The sequence below is a fragment of the Dipodomys spectabilis genome, unplaced genomic scaffold (genome assembly GCF_019054845.1).
Source record: "Dipodomys spectabilis isolate Male_0828 unplaced genomic scaffold, ASM1905484v1 ptg000043l, whole genome shotgun sequence".
Classification (NCBI taxonomy): Eukaryota; Metazoa; Chordata; class Mammalia; order Rodentia; family Heteromyidae; genus Dipodomys; species Dipodomys spectabilis.
This window is the reverse complement of record NW_024870720.1, coordinates 10,742,805-10,769,454: the sequence shown is the minus strand read 5'-3', so window position 1 is coordinate 10,769,454 and position 26,650 is coordinate 10,742,805. Positions and strand designations below refer to the sequence as shown.

Here is a 26,650-nt window from a genome sequence, read left to right as displayed (position 1 = left end):
AAACCATGAGCAAGAAGTTAAAAAAATAGATAAATTCTACTTCTCTAAATTAAAACATTTTTCTTCAAAGGACACTATTAAGAAAAAAAGGAACTAGAAGCATAGCTCAGTTGGTAGAGGGCTAACCAATGAGTGAAATGTCAGATACTGAATTTGAATTTCTGTTTCAGACAAAAGAAAAAAAATGAGAAAAGGGAAGGAATATGGAACAAGAAAGAGAGGGAAGATGAAGGAGGAGGAGGAGAAGGAGGAAGAGGGGGAGGAAGAGAAAGGAGGAGAAAGGAAGAGAAGGAAGAAGAGGAGGTGGAGAAGGAGGAAGAGGAGATGGAGAAGGATGAGGAGGAGAAAGAAGAGAAGGAGATAGGGAGGAAAAGGTGGTGGAGGAGGCAGAGGAGAAGGAGGAAGAGGAGGAAGAGAGCAGCAGCAGCAACAGCAGCAGCAGCAGCAACAACAACAACAACAACCTGGGTACCAATAGCTCATGTGTATAATCCTAGCTAGTAGCTAATTGCAGGTTTGAGCTCTGAGGCTCTTAGTTCGAAGCCACCCTGGTCAGGAAAGCCCACAAGACTTTCCTCCAATTAACTAAGAAAAATGTGAGAAGTGGAGCTGTGGCTCATGTGGTAAAGTGCCAGCCTTGAACAACAACAACAAAAAAAACTTAGGGACAGATTCAAGGCTCTGAGTTCAACCTTTAGGACTATGGCTAGTGAAAAAGAAGGAAGGGCAGGTGGAGGAGATGGGGAAAAACAAGACATATAAGGATACAGGTGGACCTGTTGCAACAATGAGAAGTACAAGTTGTCATGTCGAAAACGAGCTTTACAATGTTGGTGCGGGGGGTGGGGGGGGGAGGATTGGGACTGAGGGGGGAGGGGGGAGGCTGGGAAGGGATGTGAAGGGTAAACAAAGGAGGAGGCTGCAATGCTTGGTAAGAAATGTATGCATTATCCTGCCCATGTAACTGTAACCCCTCTGTACAGTATGTTCACAAACAAAATTAAAAAAAAGAAGGAAGGGCAGGGCAGGGCAGGGCAGGGAAGGGAAGGGCAGGGCAGGGCAGGGAAGGGTAGAAAAGGGAAGGAAAGGGAAGGGGAGAGAAGACAAACCACAAAATGGGAGGGAATGTTTATGTCATATATTTGATAAGGGTTTCATCTTAAGGAAATATAGACAACTCTTACAACCGAGTAATTTTTTTAAAAAATGAGATCTGGAATCCAAAGGCTTATGCCTACAATCCTAGCTACTCAGAAGTCTGAGATCCAGAGGACTCCCCCACCCACCCCCCACACCCCCAGATGTTATCAGCTTTTTCGCTGAATGCTAGCACTATACTACTCTAAGACACAACACTACTTCTGTTTTTCTGGTGGCTAATTGGAGGTAAGAGTCTCACAGACTTTTCTGCCCAGGCTGGCATTGAACAGCAATCCTCAGATCTCATCCTCCCTGGGTAGCCAGGATTACAGATGTGAGCCACTGGTATCTGGCTGAAGGATCAAGTTTTGAAGTCATCTCAGGAAGAAAAGTCGATGAAATTCCATCTTCCAAATAACCAGGCAAAAGCAGAGCTGGAGATCTGGCTGAAGTAGTGAGCCAAGCAAGTAGGAGTTCTCACTGATTTCAAATAATGTCCAATTATTATTTCCAATAATGCCCAAACTAAACAAACAAATAAACAAAAGATTTGAATAGAAAGTTCTTCAAGAAGAAATAAATATAGACAACCATTACAGGAAAAGATGTACAACTTCGGTCTTTAGGAAAATGCATATCCAAACATCCAAACACCACCACATACAAGGATCCTTCCCTCAGGGTCTATTCCTATGAAAACAGAAAATTTATCATGGGTAAATTTAATTTTGCAATATCAGAAATATATTTTAAAGATAAATTGTTTGAAAAAAATTCATTTCAAAAATGTCATTCTATGTTCCAATACTGTTCCCTGCAAATTCTTTATTATAAGCTGTTTTGTTTTTCCCTCCTTTAGAGTTACAAACAGTTATAAGATGACAAATGACAATACTGGGAATGGCAGTGGCTAAAGACTGCCTTTGTAATCCAACTCCAAGCAATAGTGGCAAGAAATACTTTCTTTTATCTATGTTGTGTTTGAAGTCAAATCACTGATAACAAAACATCACATCCTTGCCAAAGGTATGTATGCAAAGTCACCTGATTTACTCTGAGGCTATGCAGAAGAACTTCAACATGTAAACTTAATAGTTCCTGGGAAAATAGGATCTTGAGTTTGCTTGCCTCCCAAAGATGACAGTCACTGTAATTTTTCAAACTAAGTTCTGAATAGTTTGTTTGTACTGATTCTGGAGCTTGAACTCCCGGCCTGGGCACTATACCTGAACTCTTTTTGCGCAAGGCTAGAACACTCTACCTATTTGAGTCAAAGCTCCACTTTCTTTCTTTCTTTTTTTTTGATGGTGGTTAATTGGAGATAAAATTTTCATGGATTTACTTGCCTGGTCTGGCTTTGAAATGAACTTCTCAGCCTCTTGACTAACTAGGATTACAGGTAAGAGCTGTGCTTTTAACAGGTTTTAAATGGGGCCTAATAGTCGTTTGTCCTTGGAATGACTGGAGCTGAACAGAGACTTTCTCCTCCAGAACCACGACTGTGATAAGCATTCAAAGCTGGTGTTCCTGTTTCTCCTGCTCCTCAGAACCATTCAAAGCCCAAGCCAAAGAACAGTAGCATCTGTTTCCTCTTTCAGAGGAAGCTCAGGGGTTTCCTTTCCAAATTACACAGTGTGCCTTCCTGCAAACATTGTTAGGATGTCGCACACCCTGGAGTCATTGTGTTTGCAAAGAAGACAAGTAGAACAGTTTGGGTTAAAATACAGGCGAAATCATACTGCCATTATAAACAGGAGAAGCTGTATCTGGGGTGCAAGGCCTCCTGTCCCGCAAAGGAAACAGCACGCCTCCATGGCACTGCTGACAAGTTACCTTCTGAGAAATTTAAAAAAAAAAAAATCACATTGTAAAAGGATGCCCCAGGAACCCAAGACCCCCATCTCCCCTGCTCCCCTCCCATGGCAGGAAGAGGAGAGGCCAAGCACCAGGACACACCTCGCCGCTCCGGCCAGACGCGCCCAGGCCTCACGCATGCGCAGTGCCCGCGCGGCGGCCCTTTCCTGCGCGCGGGTCTGCATCCGGGTCTCCGGGCTGGGTGCACCCCGCGTCGGCTGGGCGCGTTCGCAGGTTGCCAGGTGTCCGTCGGTAGTTCCAGCTGTTCCGGCATCCGGAGAGTCTGTGTGTCCGCAGGTGAGTTTAGGGGGACGGCCCCGAAAACGTGGCTGGGGGGGGGGCTGGGGACCGTTGCTTCCCCCCCCCCCAGGCTGGGGAGGGGCGGGTCTGGGGGTCCCGGAACCGGGGCGGGGCGGGCGGGGGGCTGGGGGCTGTGTGACACATCCGGGGCCTGGCTTCGCGCTGTCCTGGGGCACTGGGGGGGCTCCCTGGCCCCCCTTTCTCACGCCTTCTCCGGACACTTCGTTGGGACATGGTAGCCGTCATCCTGTCTGCAGACTGTAGCTGGCTGCGGGGGGGGGGGGGGGGACGGGGATTGCCCCCCCCAGGACCAATGGCTTTCTGGGAGACCCCCCCTTGCATCAGGATGGGGTCCCCCCACCCCCCCGGGGGTCCCAGACCTTGCAGGTCCCCGCAGCTCCTGGCAGACCAGCCTCTCCGAACTCAGACCCCAGGGCCGGCCCCCGAAGCCCGGCTGCCGGCCGAGTAACTTCGGGGGTGAAGAAGTTGCCGACCACCCCGAAGTTGGCAGCCCGGCCGGCCGCCCCGCTGTCAGGCCGTCCGAAATGAATCAGCACCCGCGGGGGGAGGACGGCGCGCTGGCCGGTTCTCTCTTCTTTTCTGTGCCATCCATCTGACTGTGGTGCCAGAGAATACCCTTCAAGCTAAGTTCGAGTCTCTGAGGACTGGGTAAAAACGGCAAAAGGTGTGTCACAGACATCCTTCTTTCCTCTGGATGAGGACAATTCGTTCAGGATGTTGGAAGTGGACTCTGGGCCAAAACAAAACAATAACAACAACAACAACAACAACACTTCTCTGTACCTTTGCCTGAGAAACTTTGGAATTTTTTTTTTTTTTTTTGCAATGAAATATATGCTGTTCTTTTCCAAGTTTAACCCAATTTTAAAAATCACCTGTGGCATTTGTATGACATTTCTGGGATTTTATTTCAGATATGCTGAAACATCGTCCTAGACAATCAGATAGATGGCATAGAAAAGAAAAGAAAACCCAGCCACCGCGCCCGTCCTGAAAGTCTGTTTTTAAGAAGGACCCTCCTAAGTGATTTTCAATCCATAAGGCTTGTTGGGAACTTGATTGAGTCTTTGAGACAGAAACACTTAAGTCGAATCTCCTGTCAAAGTTCATAGCTTTATGATTTCAGCATACCTTTCTTGGTATGGCAGTTTTCATCTAAAGATTAGAGAATGATGATTTCAATTTTAGAAACTGTCTTTTAACAGTACTATCCCTCTTTAATCCTGCTGGCTGTTCTTACCAGGTGTGTTGGGTAAGTATACCCAGGACACAGAAGACACTTGAAACATTAAATACGGTTTTCCTTCTTCCAATATTCTTTTTGTTAATAATCGGTTCGCTGACCATTCTTATTAGAAGTGGAGATAGATAGATAGATAGATAGATAGATAGATAGATAGATAGATAATCAGTCCTAATAGCCAACAGTTGCTGTTGATTTTTCTGCATAACTCTGAAATTAATTTTTGATGTAAGATTATTGATAAACTTAAATGGAAGGTGAATCCATTTATTAGAGTGAATTTGGCCATCTAATTTTTTTTCCATAAGTGCTATTTGTCTTGTTACTATAACAGAAGTCTAGATGGTGGTCCTTGACTAATTATGGTGATTATAACTATTGTTGTGCCAGGATGCTAAGTCATTACATTCTTAAGAATGTCATCCAGATTCATTGTATACAGATCCATCTGTATTCATTGTAATAAAACCTTCTATTCCCATTAAATCCAAACATTTGAGTTTAACACATTTGACTTAATCATGTAGTAAGTTAAAGTATGGGGATACAGAACTCAGGAATGCTAATGACCTGTCATGAGAAGATGAGTGATAACTCAAAAGATAAAATTACCTTAAGAATTAAAATCTGAAAATTATGATTGTAGAATACAGTGTACATGTGAACAAATCCTCATAACATAAAAATAACATTTCTTATATAAGCCAGGAGGGGTGAATTAGTGCCAGTTCGCACATTTTCATGATAGTACATCAGTCCACAGCCCTTTTTTTAATACTCTTATAATAATCTTTTCAAAACTACACTTGCTTTTTGTGAACAAAATTCCCCTTAGATCTATCAGCACCTTCTTTAGTGAACTTTTTATTTCTTTTAATTCACTTAAAAAATCATAGTAGGACCTCATTCTCAAAAATTATTTCTCTGTATTTCATTCAAATGCATTAGGTAATCTGGAATGATAGAGAACTAATAAAAATGACAATTATTTCGGAGAGGTGGGAATACTTTAACAGAGGGAGATTTGGTTATTTTGTTATTTGTAAGAGGAGTACTGGATTTTAGTAAGTAACTCAAAGTTGCTAAGCAATAATTACAAACATTAACTTGAGTTAATAAATGAGTACCACTTTGTTTATAGGTGCATTTATGTAGCTTTTGTAAGAATCTTTAATATACTGTATGTGGTGTGGTAGGTGTGCTGTCTTTATAAACAGAGTACCTTAATTTGAATTCTTGCCTTGTTACTACCTACATGTCTTGATGGGCCTTGTGTTAACAATACAGTTGTTGGGATTAAGTTAGGCTTTGAAATGACCTCAGTCACCGTGTAAAACCTAGGATCTGCTCAAAAGAGACCAGTCATTATTCCATTTTTGCGAGTACAGGTTGTGTTGTTATATGTGCTCATTCTTTTCAAGTGAAACCCTTTTAAAAATCATCAGTGTATTAAACTTCAGTTTGTCTGAAAATAATTTAACTGCTCTCCAATCATATTTTCTTAGGTTTGAAAACCATAGGTTACCGTAATGAGACTTGTCATTCTGGATAACTATGACTTGGCCAGTGAATGGGCAGCCAAATACATCTGTAATCGTATCATTCAATTCAAACCTGGACAGGACAGATATTTCACACTGGGTTTACCAACAGGTAATAAAAGACATTTTCTACTATATTCATGTTATCTAAGGTTGTGGAATTGTAGGGTTTTCCTTAATGCTTTTCATTTTCATTTATTGACACATCATTGATTTAACCTGTTATTTTATTTATTTATTTATTTTTGGGTCCGGTCGTGGGGCCTGAACTCTGGGCCTGAGCGCTGTCCCTCAGCTCTTCAGCTCAAGGCTAGCACTCTACCACTTGAGCCACAGCGCCACTTTCGGCTTTTTTCTTTTTGCTTATGTGGTGCTGAGGAATTGAACTCAGGGCCTCATGCATGCAAGGCAAGCACTCTACCCACTGAGCCACTTTCCCAGCCCCTAACCTGTTATTTTATAAAGCCAGAAATATAAATAAATTTTTGCTACTATTTCTGTGTTCTCTTTTCCTTATCACTCTACAATGCAATAATTAACTTAAATGATGGCACTCTTTGTACTTTTTCTAGTATTCCTTTGTTTCTAGCATTGCTGTCACTATTCATATTATTTCTATGTTGTTTTAGCCCTTTTATAACCATGGGAGGTACCCAGTGTATGTCCTGTTGTCTCTTAATTTCATATGACTTACTTTATAATGTCCCTTATTGGCCTTTTTTTTTCCTTCTACAATAAAAGTATTCCAAGGAAAAATTTATAGGTTAGTATCTTCACAGAATATACTTAAGCATTAATTACCTCTCATGTTAGATTTAGATTTCGGTTAAGAATTGTCTTAGAAAATATCCAGGTAGTGTCATTTGATTATTTCGGGCTACAAAATACGATGATCATCACTTTGTTCCAGAGTCATAATTCTAAATCATTATGTTCTTAAGAATGCCATTTAGTTTCAGGTATTAATTGTAATAATACCATTTATTTGATATTCTTCACCCTCAGTTCTTTTTGTTAATCTTTCAATTGCAAAGGGTAGTACATCTAAAATCAAAGTGCACCTTACTTGTTCTATATTCCAAGTTTTGATTTTATTACCTGTAAGAAAGATAAAAAATAGTAATAAAATAAAATGCTGTTTGAGGCTCAACAAAGGTCATTGTGTAAGCCCTCTCATATTGTAAATACTGTATGTGTGTGTGTAACTGATAACAAGATCACATTTTCAGGGAGTCCTTTCTATATTAAACAAGACATAACTTTCTCACTTAGGCCTTTTAGTGGGTATGTACTGAAGATGACAGAATATCAGAAACCAGAACTTCAGATAAAAAGCTGACCTCCTCCCCCAATAAAAAAAAAGGTGACAAAGTTCCTCTCAATCTTTTCAGAGTATTGTGGTCAATTTTAAAAGTGGGGCCAGTTAGGTATTTTGGTTGTAGTTTGTCTTTTGATTTAGGAATTAGTAAACATTTAACCTACTAGCATTTATGCTAGAACTAAAGGTTTTTTTCCTATGTGGATATTTGTTTTTATTCAGATATGTTTTGTAGAACATTTCTTTTTCAATTATATTTTATTTAAGTCATTGTCCATAAGTGTGACCATACCATGAATCACTGTATGAATACAATGCATCTTGATTGATGTTGACCCTTTCACCTTTGTCTCCCTACCCTCCCAACCTAACTCCTCACCTCAGTTTTCTCAGTCTCATAAGATATGCTTTAAATATTATTTCTCTCGCATACCCATCAACTCAAGAATATTATTCCAAACATTTTTTTGTGAACAGATTTCCAGTCTTGCTCAGCAAATTCAAGCTTGCAAAGGAAGAACTTCAGCCTATTTTTGTTAGTTGAATATGCATTTAAATTAGTACTTTTTGCCTAACATACTAGGAATATGGAATATTATGAAAAGAATAATTGATGGTATATATTTTTAGTAGATTTTTATTTTAGAAAATGAAATCTCTTTCTTTTAGGGAGTACACCTCTAGGATGTTACAAAAAACTAATAGAATATCACAAGAATGGAGACCTTTCTTTTAAATATGTGAAGACTTTTAATATGGATGAATATGTGGGTAAGATATATTTGAATATGTTGAATAAGTTATTTGAGAATGTTGTATATTATTTTTCAAATAAAATGAATATATCTTTAGATTAATATATTTATGCTGGAATTTGTAATATCTTTGAACTTTCTCTTCCTCTTAGCCCCTTCAGCGCTTTTTTTCACCTAAAGGCATGGATTAACTTGGCATTATATGTGGTGGGTGGTAAATTACATGATGTATATATAAAAGAAGCATAAGAAATAATATTTCTTTGAAATTAAAGACATAGTATTAGTAGCCTTGAGTGTAGAGTTTAAAGATGCTTTACTTAACTGGAACGATCTCTGATGCATAGTAACTTAAAATATAAGTATACCGGAAGTAGCACCATGGCTCAGGCGGTAGAGTGCTCACCTTGCAACTGAAGAAATGAGGGACAGCTCCTAGGCCCAGAGCTCAAGCCCCACTACTGGCTGTCTATCTGTCTGTCTGTTTATCTATCTATCTACACACAAACACACACATATAAGTATATATATATGTATATATGAAAGTATACCTTTTTAGTGGTCACATAAGTGCCAGTTAAAGAGCTATTATGATTAAATATACTTCTCACAAGTCTAGAAAGAATAGAGGATCATGGCTACATTGTAGTTGAATGGTTAATTTGTTTTAATACATAGATTATTTCCTTAAAATTTTGTGTGTATGCAAAATGTATAGTGGTAAAATGTTTTCATCTCAACCCCTGTCTGAGTTGTGTGTCTCAGGAAACGTTCTCTGTGTTTCACTTGTTTATAAATTGAATAAGAACCATAGTAGTGTTTCCATGGATGTTTTGCAGATAAATATAAAGCAGTATCCTTCCAAAATGTACTAAGCATATATTCTATATAGAAATACTTTAAAATTGAATGTGACATAAAAAATTAGATTTATTTCTGGAGAGTTTCATGTCTATTTATTAACTTCATACTTAGGACTTCCAAGAAATCATCCTGAAAGCTATCACTCTTATATGTGGAATAATTTTTTTAAGCACATTGATATAGATCCTAACAATGCTCATATCCTTGATGGGAATGCTGCAGATTTACAAGCAGAATGTGATGCATTTGAAAAGAAAATAAAAGATGCAGGAGGAATAGATCTTTTTGTTGGAGGTATGTAAGAAGATTTTATTAAACTCTTTAAAATTAGAAAAAGTAAAAAAGAAGTCTAACCATTGCACAACATAAAGAGTACCTGTGACTGACTGTAATATCCACTAATTAAAAGCAGAAGTAGTACTGGAAATAGTGATGGAGCTAAAACAGAAAAGGGAGTATCAATTCATGGGAAGGGTGGGGGAAAGAAAGGGGTGATGAAGGAAATTAAAAAGGAACTACATATATACAATAAAGACAATATAATGCAACCCACAAAATGCTTTTAAAGGGGGATGTAGTGTGGGAAGAGTGGGAATACAGTGGAGGAGATAAACTTGTTGAAAGTATACTGTGAGCTTCTCTGGAAATAATACTGTGGTACTCACTCATGTAACAAGTGTATATTAATTTAAAATAAAATTAAACCAAATGAATTGTAGCTTTAAAAATAAACATTATATATACATTATATAATAACATAAATATCTGTGACAATCCACAGTATTCACCTATTACAAACAGAAATAGACTGTCATTTAACTTTGTTTAATCAAATTATAATTTTGAAATTCTAACAGTGGACAAAATCCTTTAGGGCTTGAGAGGTGGGTCCCAAAACCTGTTCTTTCTTTCTTTCTTTTTTTGGTCCCAGAGACTCAAATTTGGTATCTGATGTTTTTGCTCATTGGCTAATGTGTATGATCATTGACTAATGCTAGCATGACTCATACTTCCAACCCATTTAAGAGAGGGTTTGGTTCTTCCTTTTTTATTTTTTTTCTCGATCCCTGTTTAACTATGCCAATTGTCCCTTTAAGGTTTGTCAGTTTACGGAATACTTATCAATTAGGGACTTGTTTATGTTCCTAAATGATAGCTTTAGCTTATATTTCATTTAAGGCAGGATTGAATGTAAAAGTTAGCTTGGGAAATGGGTAGATATTAGAAGATCATTTAAATTGATTCATCTCACTGAGAAAAATCATTTACAAATGATGAAAAGATTGTTTTTATCATCAGTTTTTAAATAATAGGAGTTAAACTGTATAATTGCCTTCATAAATTCCAAAGTTGAATTGACCAACTCCTAGGTGAAGTTTATCTGTATTTTACATTTATGGGTGTATATGTATGTGTACATGTTATATTGAATATAGAATTTCTCCCTTTGTAGTAACAATAAGGTTTTCTGTCATCATATGAAGCATCTGAGACAGCCAGCTAATTAGCTTCAGAATGGTGTAAAAAAAGCTACATAAAACCAAAATTGTTTCTCCAGTTTCTTTAGTTTTCTGCTAAAAATACTGATAATCTAAAGCAACATTAAGATATCTATGTCTAATAATTCATTATAAAGCTCAAAATTACATAAATTAGATGCAAATTGAATTTTACCATGAGACATAAATTAGCATCCCTTTTAGGTCTCTTGCTCTCCTTGGGTCCCTGCTGGATTTATTAAAGCTCAGCATAATGAAATCATTTATAAAACCGGTTAATATGAATCATTCTAAAATTGTGAAGACTAAATATACTCTTACATGTTAAAATGCCTAAAGACAGTGGTTAGCATATAGCCTGTAGTTGGTATACTTCAGTCTTTTCCTTCCCTGAAGTGTAGAGGCTAACATAGTTGTCCCTTAGCTTATTGAATTTCCTGAGATTTTTGCTGAGTTATTTATAAACATATCCAGAGAGAATGAAATCTTCTCTGAGGAAATTTTGATTCATGTAGCAGAACTGGTAACATTCATCTTCTTCTGTAGATAGATGATTATTTATCTGAGCAAGAATGCAAGCTTACTAATTTGTATTTCAAAATAGAATGCCATCTGTGCTTTAAATAAAGTCTGCTAGTATCACTTTAGCAGTCCTTACTTGCACAGTCCAGTTTATACAAATTTCTCAAATTTGAGATAATTACCATTTTGCTTCCAATATTTAGATGGAAACTTTAGATGTTTGAGGATGCTTAAGCAGTATATTATCCACTTACTCTTCAGATTTTCTAAACTCCATGTCAAACTGAACTCACACTACTACAATATCTTATTTCTGAATTTTCTTTCATAAAAATGTTTTCACCTGTTTACTCTTCTGTGAAAAAAAAAAAGCATATTAGCTGGTAGTGGTTAATCAATTTTAAAAAAAGGATCTTGAGTCAGTAAACATAATGGGTCAAGCCTGTAATCCTAACTACATGGGAAGTGGAGATCAGGCAGATAATGGTTCAAGGCTAGTCTGGGCAAAGAGTTGGGCATATTCTATTTTTCCCAATAAAAAGTTGGGTGTCATGGTGTGTATCTGTCATCTAGGCTATGTGGGAAGAGTAAATAGGATAATTGTAGTATAGGCCAGTGTGGACATAAATGCAAGACCCTATATAAAAAATAAGGAAAAGGAATGGCGCAGGCTGAAGTATTAGAGAAGCCTGGCAAGCTTGAAGCCTGGAGTTCAGACTCTACTACCACTAACCCCTCCCCCCCCAAAAAAAACACTAACAAAAGAAAACAGTATGTTAAAAAATGTCTTCATTCTGGACATTTCTTTGTTGTTAATTCATTGACTTTACATGAGGACCCCTGAGGCAAATCCCTTGAAGGTGCAATGCCAGCAGGCAGGATTTGCAGAAGGGAAAATACATCAAGGACTCTGGAACTTCTTTTGCTTGCTTTCCAGAAAGTTTTCATAGTTCTGGTGTGATGTGTAAGAATGCAACTCTGTTAATCCAATATTTCTGATACAGCACTCATCCTCAAGAGTCATCTTCCATACCTTTAAGTCATTTCAAATTTATTTTAGTTAAATGACTTCTGAACGTTTTATATGTTTCCTCACACAGACCACCTTATTTCTCCCTTCAAAGTAATGAAACATAAATTCTAGTTATGTTTATGTTTTCTAACCAATCTGGGTAAAGCTTCCTCTTGCTACATTTTCTTCCTCTTCCTCCTCCAAACAGAGAAAGGAAACATTTTTTAAGAAAGTTTCTGGCTTCCCCACTGAAATCTTCATTATAGTCTGACGGCCCAAGATCTGACATTTTATTTGTCAGGTATAATTACTAAAGGACATAATTACACTGTGCACGAAGATAGAAATTAAATATTATGTTTATGTTTCCTATATGGAATAACTTAATTATTGCATCTGCACTGGAAAGAATCTCGTTTGATTACTGGCATTTGTTGACTAGGTTTTATAATTGGAATTTTCAAGATGAGGCTTAGTATCTGGGTCTTACCACTTGCCCTTCTTTTATTCCAGGGCTTGGTTAATAAACACTAAGAAACTGTGCCAAGTGGGATCAAAATGTCAGCTTTATTAAAGGTAAAGTGGGAATAGAGATTGTAGGTGGGGCTTGAAGCCAAAATGGGGTTTTCTTCTCCCTCTGAACAGATAGGACTAGAGGAGATCAAGATTGCTGACCTACTGTTGGTCACTTCAAGGAATTAGAGTAGAAATTCTGTTCACTTGATAGAAAAGAGAGAGGAGAAAGCACATATTCCAAAACGTTCTTTCTTCCTCTGATGGTAAACATGTTGAGAGACATGTAAGGTGAATCTAAATATATTAGTTTACAATATTTTAATATCTTTTATGAAGTAGAGAGGGGACAATGTGACATTTTTGTTGTTTTGGCTTTGTTTCATAAATGATTTACGTGGTTTATAGTAACAAGGACTGACAAATAGGACAAAAATAAATTAATTGGAATGATTCTTGGGCTAACACACAAAACAGAAGGAAGAGTTCAAACAACCAAATCTTTGGAAAGAACCAGAGAACTTCAGGTCTCAGAAGCAGGAATTCAGCAGCCTTCTTTCTTCAGTTCTGTCTTCATGATCTTAGTTCTAGTTGACTAGTTGACTCCTTTTCTTCTTTTTTATTTTTTTTTCCTATGTAATAGGTTCAGACTCACATCTAGAGAGCTATTCTGACTGGTTCAACTTGGGACAAAGTGCTTATCCTTAGATTCCAGTTACTAGCAGAAAAATGGTTGTTCTAAGACACTGTAGTGAGGAGAGTAGAACAGATAACTAGAGGAAGTAATATGAGCCTTTCAATCATCTATTCATTAATTCAACCATTTTTATTGAGTACTTCCTATTTAGAACAATTGTTCTATATGGCTAAGATACAGTAATGAACATAAAGTCTTTACTCTCATAAATTTAAGTTTTATCCAGAAAACTAAAGGAACAAACACATACAAGTTTCTTAGATATTTCATTGAGTCAGTGTTTGTTTAATTTAGTCTTAAAGACCAAATAAGAAATAGCCTGATTATTTTTATGAAAGGTCAGGGCTTCTGTTTTTAAGTTACATATGACCAATAAGTGAAACTGTTGGCTCCTGTATATTACCCTTAGATTATAATTTCAGGTTAGCTTTACACTTCTATGGGTTCCAAATCACCAGTAAGAATACAAGAGTTACTCCTCATAGATTTCCTATTCAGAAGCTATTTTAGTTTTAGTTCTCTTTATACAAAGCTAGAGATAAATGTACAAGCATAATGCAAACATGTATTTACAGGCAAATATGTACTTAATATTGCAAATAATCTTTGTATATTAATGACATGTAGATCCTCATTTGAAAAAACATATGTCCTCACATTACAGATACCTAGATTTCAGTCATCAGTATTTGCTTCATATATTAGTTTCTTTCTTCAACCTTTAAAACTAGATAGATTACGCTGGCATATTTTACTATATTGTAATTTTGTAATTCACCTCAGGAAATTTTTATTTGACTTGTATGTAACGTGTACCTTTTTGTTATAATAAATATGTAGAATATAAATGTAAAGGACTCTTTAGGGTAACCGCTGACACCTTGTGATTTGAGTTTTTGATTGAAGTTATAAATATGATTACTAAGAAAAGGATATTAAAAGAATTTCTTTTATAGCATCTTGATTTTCTGTAAAGAATTACCTCTCATTTTATTGAAAGGAATACCATATTGTTACCTATATTTTAGCATCAATCCCAGAAAATTACAGCTCTCTGTAGGTCTCTTAAAAGCAGTGTTTTTCACTAAGAAATCGGTATCATCAATCACATAACAGCATTTGTTTTTGCTTTATTTATGAAATGGAATGTGATAGCATACCTTGGCTTGGCACCATTGACACAAACCTACAAATCTATTCTATAATTCTACTCGGGAGGTTGAGATCCAAAGATCACAATTTGAAGCTAAATGGAGATAGAGCTCAAAGTTGAGCACCAGCCATAAGCAGATAGGCAAGGGAGAAAGAAGCCCTAAGTTCAAGTCCTGGTACTGGTATCACACACACACATACACACACAAAAAAAATAAATTAAAAAAAAGCGAAAGGAAGGAGGGAGGGAAAAGAGAGAAAGAGATGGGAGAGGAGGATGAGAGGGTAGAAAGATGATACAGAAAAGAGGAAAAAGAGAGGAGAGGCTTGTATAACTTCTAGTAAGGGTGTGTGTGTGTGTGTGTGTGTGTGTGTGTGTGTGTGTGTGTGTGTGTGTGTGTGTGTGTGTGTGTGTGTGTGTGTGTGTGTGTGTGTGTGTGTGTGTGTGTGTGTGTGTGTGTGTGTGTGTGTGTGTGTGTGTGTGTGTGTGTACACATGCATATACACACTTGAGCATAGTTTAAATGTTTATTTATCGAAACAGGCTGCAGTCAGAGTGTTTGGAAAAACCAACTGGATATTATCTTGTCTAGTCTGTTTTAATAAGTGAGGAAATAAAGCTACAAAGGAGGAAATAAAGCTACAAAGGAGGCCCCTTATTTAATTGTCCTATCAGGACGCAAAATCAGAAGACTTCTAACTTTGTATGAGTAGCTTATTATTTCCTTGAGCACCAACATTTTCTGTTTGTGTTTACCAAAAGCTGGAGATAAGAGAAATAGGTGTGTCTGTAAACCAGATTGTTAGATATATGGGTTGTGATGATATATGTGAAAGTGCTTTATAAAGTGTTACATTAAGGTGATAATTAGTTTCATGTTATTATAAGAATTATGCCACCTCAATACTGTGCATATAGAAAATATGGAAGTATTTTGTTAAATACTTCCATATTTAAATGCAATATTAGGAATGCAGCTAATAAAACAAGGTAGGTGTTTTATGATTATTTGTTCTTGAACCATGTTCAAGTTTGAGAAGACTTTGTATCTAAGAGATAGTTTACTTTCTGTGTGTATCTGTGTATATGTTTCTTTTGAAAGGAATAGGTCCAGATGGTCATATTGCTTTCAATGAGCCGGGCTCCAGTTTAGTATCAAGGACAAGATTAAAGACACTAGCAATGGACACCATTTTGGCAAATGCTAAATATTTTGATGGAGATTTATCAAAAGTCCCAACTATGGCTCTAACTGTTGGTGTGGGGACAGTGATGGACGCTCGAGAGGTAATAATGAAATCGTATTTGAGCTTTTTTCACTGATGTTTGTTTTGTAGTGATTATGACACAGAATAAGCACATCCTATGAAACTTAATATGTAATAAAAACTGTGATTTAGGGCTAGGAGGTAGCTTCGTGGCAGAGTGCTTGCCTAGCAAGTGCAAAGTCCTGGGTTTAATCCCTGGTACCAAAAAGAAAAGACAAAAAAATAACAACAAAACAATCCTGTGATTTAGTTTTTAGGGATTCCATTTTGTCTATATGTAGGAATCACCTGATTTTAAATCTTTTGGAACTATAACCTAAGAATTAGATCCTTTTTTTTTCAATACCACTTTACCTGTCTATTCCTATTTCACATTTTCAGATCCCAAAATCTCATTAACCATATGGTTTATTTTCAGTTGAAACAGTTTTGTGGAAGGACTGTGGGGACATAGATGTAATAGCACCCTACACCCTACTGGAGTCCTCAGGATGACTTAGTATGGAGTCCCTCATGATGTATGTAAGAGGATATAGCTCAGTTTCCAGATGAAGATGAATCCATTTAGGGCTGGATCTGTTCTAAATCTAATACATTTAGGAATATATGAACTCCGATCAGGAGATCCTGCCTATTTCAGTTCTTAATTGTACAATGATCTCCTTCTTTGAAAATTACAGGATGAATTATACTTTGTGATTATTAATGGTTCATTATATGGAAATTCTTTGCCGGTAACAAGATTGAAAGGTTCATAGAAAGAGGACAGACAAGCTATGATGATATGTAATTATGTCTAGACTTGAATGTACAAACAGAACTCATTTAAAACATGAGTTTCTTACAACCATCATGAGTTGTATCTATGTCCTAGACATAAACACCCAGGTGACTGATTATTCATCCCATCCTAAACTCTCATCAGCCTTCTTTAGATCTTTTTTCTTCATATGGTCAATGTTTTTGCAAGGCAGCGCTGTTTGTCTCATTTTTTTTTTCTCCCTGGTCTCCTCAAACACCAGTATCTTCTGTTATTAATTCTATTGACTATTAACTAACAAGTGGTACTTATGCTTTTTCAGGTAATGATCCTTATAACAGGTGCACACAAGGCATTTGCCTTGTACAAAGCCATAGAAGAAGGAGTCAGCCACATGTGGACAGTTTCAGCTTTTCAGCAGCATCCTCGAACTATTTTTGTGTGTGATGAAGATGCTACTTTAGAATTAAGGGTTAAAACTGTGAAATACTTTAAAGGTGAGCATTGACTTCCAAAACAAAGTGTGAGATGTTCTGTTGTAAATGATAAAACTTCCTGTGATCAGAAGTAAACCCTACACTGGCACCGTGCTGATACATGCCAGTGTTTTCAAGAAACAAAACTTTCACCTCAGATAATAGTAGCTTACAGAGACATTTCCTGTTTTGTTTCATGAAGGAATTTCTTCTGTCTAGATTTTCATGTTACTTTTCTTCCAATCCAAAACTAAGTAAAGTATTTTCTTTCCTATTGATTATACAAGATTAAGCAGCCATGCTATTCTTCTGGGTTTCTTCCTCATTTACTAGTCTCATCTAACCCACTACCTGGACAGGCATATGCTAATTTTCCTTGTTTTTTCTTGTGGTGCAGTTTAGTAATTCACAAACATAACTGAACTAGTTTGTGTATAAAGTCATCATGTATCCCTGGCATAATTGGTGGTTAGGAGATTTTTCAAGGAACATTTTAACTTCACTAAGTATGGTGACATCTGTGACTAACTGTGGTCCATATGTAAGCCAAAATACATAAACTATTAAAACTATTTAAAACAGCTGTATTTATGTAGCTGATATTGAAAGTAAATTTGTGTATCCTTATGATACACAAATTTATATATTTATGCTACTCCTGCACATAAGTGTATATGCCCTTTTACTGAAGTAACTGTTTAACAGGTATTGGGAAAATGTGCTTGACAAATCAAAACTATGTTTCATGAATATCACTGCTTAAGTCAAGGTTAAGAAAGTTATATCTAATTGTCTCTAAAATACATTGATCTTGATGGAAATTGATATATGTCTTAAACTTGGTGTCATCATAGCTTATCAGTAGTGTTTTCTTAATGATAAAATAATGGTGTCCTACATCATATAGCACCTTATATTCAGAAATTTAGTATATTAAATTTACAATTAAAATTTCCAGGGAAACCAATAAATTATAGTGCATGTAAATATTTCAGTATGGGAAAATAATGAAGGTGTGTTATACAAATGATCAAAAGTTTGGCAGACACTGAAAATAATACCTTGGTAACAAAGTTTTAAACATGTTGTGAATATACTTGCATTGTATTTGTTCTTGTATTTTATATTTTACTCTTTTACTAAATATTCTCCAGCTGCCTTTTAAACAAGATACCTAGCTAAGTAGATGCATCATATTTAATTTTGTCAATTATATTTCTATAGTTCATACAAACCACACAAATGTCAAATTAAAATAGAACAGTTGGCTTTTTTGTACTTTGAGAAGTGGAAGCACTGAGTACTTCAGTTGGTTCTACTCATATGTTTTCCTGTAGTCTTCCAGATTGTATGACCAGTAAGCAGTAGCTTTCTGATATTAATCCAGGAAACCATCTTCATCTACAAAATTTAATGCCAGCTTTAAGGTGTTTAACAAATCCATTTTCCAGTAATCATATCCTCAGATAAACCCTGCACTAGGGTGATTGTCACAATTTTTTTTAATCAGAAGATGTTTACATTTCAGGTTTTACTAAATAATAGCAGTACTTTTACAACTAGAAACTAGTCTACATGCACTGTATTAATCTATGTACCCAGTTCTTATAAGAGTAAGTACTGTGAGGCAATTTCTCTTTTACTTCCATTTTCAAATGTATTAACATGCCTAACAGACAGTTGGTTAGTAACTTACGTTATGTAGCTCATCTGTGAGCAGTGCTGGATAATTGATGGGCTTGCCTGGAGTCGGAGCTTTTGTCCACTCTGTCATGCTGCCTTCTAGAAGAATAATGCCTATATCAAACCATATTCCTCTGTTTTATATCTTATAGCAGTACTGTAAGCATTGCTTCTTTTAAAAGTATAGACATAATTTAGGGAAATGTGTATTTTGTACATATTTAGATTTTTTAGTGTATCTACATAGACCCTAAGCTCTTCTAAGAAGAGCTTAAAATATTCATGAAAGGACTGTTGCTTTGCTATATAGAGGACATTGCATCTTCCACTTTGGAGCTGTTACATTTCTGATGAGGTTTTAATGTGTGATGTCTGATAGAAAAATGGGGTCAAGTTACTCAGTGGACAGAGCTATCTCTTGAATCCCATTTGGCAGTATTTATAAGTATTCACATTAACTATTTAGCATGTCCTATAGTACATCATATCAAAGTCCTGGCAGAAATTAATCCTATGTGAAGTTGTTATTTGTAATTTTTCAAGTTCCACTTAGGTCATTACCCTTTTTTCTGTCATCACTACAACATGCCAACATAAACCTTAAAAATATTATAATTATTTAATTCCTAAATAAGAAGTAATAGCTATAAAACACTAATGGTTATTAGTAAATGGAACTTTATTTCATTATATATTCTTTGAAAGACACAAGTTGAATACTTGAGAATTTTATTATAGCTACTTATTTTTGCCCTTTTCAATAGGTTTTGTGTCCTTGTGTTGATATTTTTTCCTGACATTCATATTGTTTAACTTTTTTTTTCTGTTTCTCTTTAAGCTAACCTCTTGACAGGGAGAAGTGAGTTGCTATTTCAAGAAGTATAGTGCATTTTTATCAGTACTCAGAAATATTTAGTTAATTTTATGACTTGAATACCAATTATATGAATTTTTTATATAGACAATTGTACAGTTTAAAAACAAACACATTTTATAATGAGTTGGATGTTTAGTGCTTTTCATAATTTTTTAGTGTTTTAAAGTTCTACTGTATTCTATAATCTTGCCCATGTAATTGTAACCCCTCTGTATGGTATTTTTCACAATAAAAAAAAAATTGTTGGCAGATAGATGAATTCTAGTAAGTGGAAAAACTGTCCTAAGATGACATTTCTTCTGAAACTACCCTTTGTTGCATCCTCTCCCACTAGAACTCATAAGGGTTATGGTGCTGGTTGGACCTTGAAGTAGATTACTTAGACGTCAACATTGTTCCTTTCAGTTGCACTAAACTGGAGTGCTTCCCCACTTCCTATTTGGAAGATCTCTGTTAGGGTTTTCTCCCTCTGTATGTTGCTATTTGCTTGCCCTCGAGGAGTGGATTTTTTGTGTGTGTGTATGTGTGTGTGTATCCTATCTCCCCAAACTAACAATACAGTTTTCTGAAGAAACTGCCTCTTCCCCAACCTCTCCTAGGTTCTTAATGATGCTTAATTATCTGGAAATTTTAACTAGTTTCTTTAGCTTGCATGCAAAGTATACAATCTTTAGTTTACTGCCAAAGACAGTATTTTATTTTTTATCAACTTTTTCTTCTCAAAGAAACTTAGTACTTACACACATATGATTAACTGGAAGATGAGTTATTTACCAAAATTCAGTAGGTTAGAATGATTTACAAGCATATATGAATCTTACAAAAGTGAAATTTAAAATTAATTTAACTTTATACCTATATTTAGACTCTATAATTTAATACAGGTTTCTACTCTATTGCTTTAGGAAAGCTCCCTCAACTTGTAATGGTTAAGGTTGTAATTGAGCCTTTTTATAAATACACATTCTAAAATAGTAGAAAATACTGTGACAGTTGAATGCATATCGGTTTTTTGTTTTTTTTTTTAGGACTGAAGCTGTACCAATGTTATAGCAATTTTTAAGCCCATCAATGGAGTATAGTAGAGGAATTGCCAGATCAAAATCAACATAAACTTTTAGGTGTAATGTATTTATTAACCAAGTCATACCCAATTTTGCTATCCTATCATACAGATTAAAGACAAGAACTTAATCTAGCTTTAGTTATTTCTAAAATACCTGTGTACATTCTAGAGCTACACTATTTATTTATTTGGAAGTAACCATTCAGAGGATTTCTATTTGTATTTTTTTCAATAAACTTGTTTTGTAACAGATGGACCAAATATACCTAAAAAAATCTGTTTTTTTCTGAAGGAAATGAGATAGGTCAAAATTAACATAACACAACTGGAACTGTGGCTTTTTTTCTTTAAGGTTTAATGCATGTGCACAATAAACTTGTGGATCCACTATTCAGTATGAAAGAAGGAATTTGAAGGAGACTGGAGCAAAATTCTGCTTGAAAGAAAGAACACTTTTTTATTACAGAAATTTTCTGCTATGCAATATAATTATGGGAAATTTTGAAGATTGCCATTTAAAAATACATGTTAAACATTCCATCTTTAGATTTAGAAGTAGTTTGTGCTTAAATTTGGTTGGCTGTTTCTTAGAAAGTACAGAAGCTCTATAGCCTCCTGAAAAATAGCATAGAAATGAATGTCTGCCTAGTTAAAGCTTGTTTTAGAAAGATTCTGCACATCAAGTGTGTCATAGATGTCTATTTTTTAATTATGAAATGACACTCCACATCTTTCTGATGTCAAATCCCTATTATCACAGACCTTTGCTGTTGGAAGAAGCCTGTATTTTCTGTGAGTCACACATGTTTCTGCACGTGATTGCCTTAGTCATCTTTCTGTAGTAGTAACCTGGACATCAGATGTCCTGTTATACATTGCTGGTTAAGGAAATCTGAAGAGATAACAGTGCCTAAAAGTACAGTTTACATCTTTTTGCAAAGTGTGTGTAAATGTGTTTTTGTGTACCTTCTATTGCACTTTTTTTACAAATATGCTTATTTTTATTTAATGGTCTCATATCCTTAATGAGTATCTTGGCAGTTATGAGCTTTATACCTAGTTAGCTTCAAACTGAAGATTATTCTTTTGAAAAGTATTTTGATTATTGTTAAATTTCATTAGCAGCTTTTGTTTCATATATGTGAAATGTCTAAAGTGATAAAATGAAGTGTATATAAAAGGAATCACTGTATACTATTTAAGATTGTCCTAACAATTTGCATAATTAAATTGCAAATAAAATTATATCGTTTTCTATCTTTAACTCAAATAAAGCTTACAACATTAATAAAAGATTATTTAAATTTTATTTGCAGAAGTGAAATAAAGAACACATGCATTTGGGAGATTCCAACTATTAATAGTCCCTGTGAGTCCGAATTTACTTTTGATAGTTGCCATCATGTAGTTAGGAGACTTAAGATAGCATTTCTGTCCATATTTTCCTTAGTCTTGCTCCAGGGAGAATAAAATGATGTTCCCTATCCTCTGTGTATCTTATATTCTGTAAACCCATACTTTATTATCTTTGTAACTGATAGAGAATAAAATAGTGCTGCATTAATTCCAGATTATGATGTACTAATAGTCATAGTTTTTTTTCTTTTAAAATGCATTTACAAAAGTGAATGAACTTGAATAAAAATACTAAATAGTAATTTAGATGGTGTCTGGCCATGGGAAAATAGTGAAGGTATTACACAAATGTATGAATGCTGGGAAACCCTGCACAGAGATTTTTACATGGCCTCAAGTCATTTAAATATCTATTATGGCTGGGCGCCAGTGGCTCATGCCTATAATCCTAGAGAATCTAGGCTCAAAGTCACCCTGGGCAGAAAAGGCAGTGGGTTTTTGTGTGGGGGTGGAGGGTGTGGAGAAGGTCATGAGGCCTGAACTGTAGGCCTGGGCTCTGTCCCTCAGCTCTTCAGCTCAAGACTAGTGCTCTACCACATGAGCCATGGTGCCACTGCTGGCTTTTTCTGCTTTTGTGGTGTTCAGGAATCGAATCCAGAGCCTCATGCATGCAAGGCAAGTACTCTACCACTGAGCTACCTTCCCAGCCCCTGCAGTGGGATTTTTTTCCAATTAAAGAGCAAAATGGTATGGCTCAAGTAGTAGAGCACCAGCCTTGAGCAAAAAAAGTTAAGGAAGAACTTGAGGTCCTGAATTTAACCCCAAGTATTAGCATATACAAACACAAAAATAATTTCTGGGACATCACCTCCCCTTGGGATCATAGTTCTGAAATAAGTGTCTTTAGTTTCAGGTTCATCTATGCAGTAGCCTTCTGGAAAGCAAAACACATTAAGAATCTCAATGCACTGAAAATAAAGCTGAGCCCTCCTATATGCACTAGCCGAGTTCTTCTTGCCAGTAGGTGGTTAGGCCATTCTGTCAAGAGCTTTGGCCAAATATTAAAGAATCAACTGTTGTGTTCTTCTGCATCATCATCCTATCTCACCCCTTTCTAACCAGCATTCTTGCCAAGCTATTACGTGTAACTTTTCTCATCACTACGACAAATACCTGGCAGAAACAACTTAAAGAGAGTGTGTTCAGCTCATGGTTTTAGTACATCAGGTGTAGGAAGGGTGTGGTAGAACACAGAATTTGACATGGGGACCAGGAAGCAGAAAAAATGCCCGTGTCCTTGTAAATGACTAAAATTGTTTACTAAAAACAACTCTTACAATCATAAGTTATATAATAAGTGTAAAAGCTATAGGTGTCTTTTGGTATGCTACTGTGTTGCTTCTGAGATTTAAAGGTATAAGATCTCTTTCTCATTATAGCAATGATTATGTTCAGGTCCTCCTCAAGTACTTCAGCAGAACTGTTCTCTGGCCATTACAGCTCCCTATCTCAGAAGAAACAATGCTTTAAGAAACTTAGAAGCCTATGAAAGACATTTCACAAGGAGCAGTAAATTTGTTTACCTTTGAAGAAGGAAACCATTGTTCCAAGTTCTATTTGTCAGTGAAATCTAGACAATAAATGTCAGCTTCTTTCCATCTGTTGTTCTGTAGTTTTTTCTCTGTTGTTATGTAGACTGAATGAGGGAAGACTGGATTCTGCACCTTGGCTGACACATATCAAACCTAATGTTGGCTACCCTAATAACCATATCACTGTTAGCAAAAAGGTGTTCCTGGGGAAACATTTTAAGGGCAGACAACTCCAAATCACTAATATCAGCTGGCTATAAAAGTGGCTATAGAAGTTAAGCTTACATTAAAAAGTCTAAAAAATACTTTCCTTGTACAGCTATGATTAGTACAGATAATATTTCCTAGAATCATAAAGAATAAAATTTGCTGAAATTAAAAAAAAAAAACCTAGGAGAACCATAGTGTATATCGTGCCAAATAGCAGCTTGTGACTTCCTTGATGAACAGAACACGTTTAGAAGCCAGCTAGATTTTCAAAACTATTGTCTTGAGTTTCATATTTCTCTTTTGTCACAGCTAGAAGGGAGAAGTTTATATAATTAGGACAAACAACCTCCAAGCCTCACTATTCATAATTATGTCTTAATATAAGCAACTTATAGTAAAATTCAAACTCTTCACTCAAGGTAGAAGACAACTCATTGGCTAAATTATTTTATTATAGTCTAATATTCATTGAATGAATGTGAGAGCTTGCTAAGAGATTCGAATCAGCCACTTATTGGTTGTGTGAAATGAGGTCTGAAATTAATGAATAATAGCTTCTGACCAAAAACCTGTATTTTGAATATCAGAAATAAGACAGTTCCTTTCCCTAACTTAACTTATATGTATATTGTAAACCATTTAACTTCAAACTGACACGATAAAATATACTAACTTTAAAAGCTAAAACCTATGTTTAAGCACTATGTTGTTTACTCATCTAATAAATGATGGATAAATATGAGGTAAATTGGTCTAGATAAAATTTGACACTTGTGGTCTTAAGAGAATCCATTTACTTAAATCAGATGGAACCTCAACTGGGCAACTCTTCTAAGTAGAAGTAAAAAAATATACATAGGGGAGAGTTCTCAAGATGGCGACGGGGCAGTAGGGAAACGCCACAGCTCTCTCCAACCAAAAAGAGAGTTCGAGTTCCAACCTTTAATCTCCCCAAGAGACCGACAACAACAAAAAGACGAACACTCAGAGAAAAACCAGAGGTGGAAAATAACAAAAAAAGAAAGAGAGGAAAAGAAGAATTTCAGAACAGAGAAGAGCGAAGACCCCTCCCCCAACCTTTACTGGCCGCGCGGCAGTGCGCCAAGCCGCCGGCCAGCCGGCCCGGAGGGGGCTGCCGGAGCCCCAGAGAAACAGGGGGCTGCTTGCAGATCACCAGGTACCGGATTGCAGAACAGCGGATCGCCAGGAACAGAGAAACCTACCAGCCGGGAGTCTCCAGGAGGATCCCACCCCACCCATCACTCTCCACCGGAGCGGAGAGGCTCCATCCCGCCAAAGCCGCCCGGCACCAGCAGCGCCACAAAGGGACCTGTCGCGATCGCAACGACCCGGCGGGGGGCCGCCCAACCCAGCCCGCAACCACCCCAACTGAACTCGGACTGCAACAACAACTGACGGACTGCAACAACAACTGACGACCTACAGGGTGAGTACCCATCAGGGGACAGGGAATCCATCAAGGGAGACCAGAGCTGGAGGGAATCCCCAGACCCTGACCTAGACTCCCTACCCCAACACCCGGACCACAGGACCCACTAAAACTGGGAACTGTTCGAGAGCCCCACCAGCCGGTGGAGCACACTCTGCTGGCCAGGCCAGAGCAAGAGCGCCCCGGGAAGGGAGCTTAAATGCTCAAGCCAGGAACAGTGCCCCTGGGTCAAGACTACCAACAGTAGAAGAAATTTGAACTGTGTCCTCCAGGCTGCATAACCAAGGTGGTATACACATTAGCACAGGCCTAACGAGCGCGCTCCAGGCTGGGGCCGGAACCAGGCCAGGGGACCGGCGCCTGAACAAAGCAAAAAGGGTCAGAAGTGGGGCTGTGGCTCAAATGGTAGGGTGCCAGCCCTGAGCTGAAGAGCTGAGGGACAGCACCCAAACCTAGAGTTCAAGCCCACAACCAGCCCAAAACAAACAAAAACACATCAGGAGCCCATAGCAGACTCCAGTATTTGGGAGAGGGCATCCAGAGCATCTGATCTTCCCAAGAGCACCCGCAGGAGCAAACACAAGCAGTCTAGGCTGCTCAACCCTTCCAAAGGCGGGAATTGCTACAGCAGAGAGCTGAGAATCCTAAGTGAATAGCAGCTGGAAATAGGCTCCCAACAGAATCCAGATCAGACACAGACTCTCTCTACCAATAGAGAATCAGCAACCAAGCAAAGACAGACACACCAAAACAAGATTGAAGAGCAGTCTCCTGAACCCCCATGCGAAAATCACAGAGAAAAATCACAAGGTTTACCACTACCCAGGACAGCAAGCTCACCTCAAAAGCCAGCAGCCACGCAGGGGAGAGCCCCAGTGGGAGCAAAGCAGGAATGGAAGACAAAAACTACATCCAAGGGTTGCTGGAGGCAATGACTCAAGAAATAAAGCGAGAAATGGATCAGAAATTGAAAGAGCACAAGGATGAACTATCAAAAGATATACAGGATATCAAACAAAAATTGGATGCAAAAATAGAAGCTGCACAAACCTCAGTAAGAAGTGAGATAAACGCCAAATTAGAGGTAATGCATACTGATATCACCTCATTGAGAGGTGAGATCAGTACTCTGAGAACCAACATTGAATCCATAAAGGGATCCATTTCCATCATGCAAACCACAATAGAAGCCACGGTCAACAGAGTGAATGAAATGGAAGGTAGAGTGTCAGATACAGAAGACAGAATACACCAACTGGACCAAAAAGTGACAGATATGGAAAAATCACTCAAATTAAACCAAAGGGAAATTCAAGAGCAAGCAGATAATGCTAAAAAATTTAACCTTCGCATAATCGGAGTGGACGAAGGTGAGGAATTCCAGAGCAAGGGAATGCAACACCTATTTAACAAGATAGTCAATGAAAATTTTCCCCACCTCAAAAACGACCATCTTAACTACATCACAAAAGCTTATCGA

The 26,650-nt window shown here is 37.1% G+C and overlaps 1 protein-coding gene across 6 annotated transcripts; it reads left to right on the top strand.

The window, feature by feature from the left end:
• The first annotated feature begins 3,152 nt into the window (after nt 1-3,152).
• Nucleotides 3,153-23,576, top strand: Gnpda2 (glucosamine-6-phosphate deaminase 2). Of its 6 annotated transcripts, XR_006147228.1 has the most exons (9): nt 3,154-3,291; nt 6,064-6,211; nt 8,087-8,188; nt 9,148-9,330; nt 15,535-15,719; nt 16,783-16,957; nt 20,915-21,931; nt 22,826-22,938; nt 23,374-23,576. XR_006147228.1 is itself a non-coding variant. In XM_042678109.1 (8 exons), the coding sequence occupies exons 2-7, from the start codon at nt 6,088-6,090 to the stop codon at nt 21,887-21,889; spliced, it is 780 nt and encodes a 259-aa protein (XP_042534043.1). In that variant the 5' UTR covers nt 3,153-3,291; nt 6,064-6,087; the 3' UTR covers nt 21,890-21,931; nt 23,374-23,576. The 6 variants fall into 6 exon arrangements, 3 of the variants coding, with proteins under 3 accessions (XP_042534043.1, XP_042534042.1, XP_042534041.1); XM_042678109.1 differs by lacking the exon at nt 22,826-22,938 and having other exon boundaries at nt 3,153-3,291; nt 21,879-21,931; XM_042678108.1 differs by having other exon boundaries at nt 3,153-3,291; nt 21,879-21,931; nt 22,826-23,576.
• Nucleotides 23,577-26,650: the final 3,074 nt, after the last annotated feature.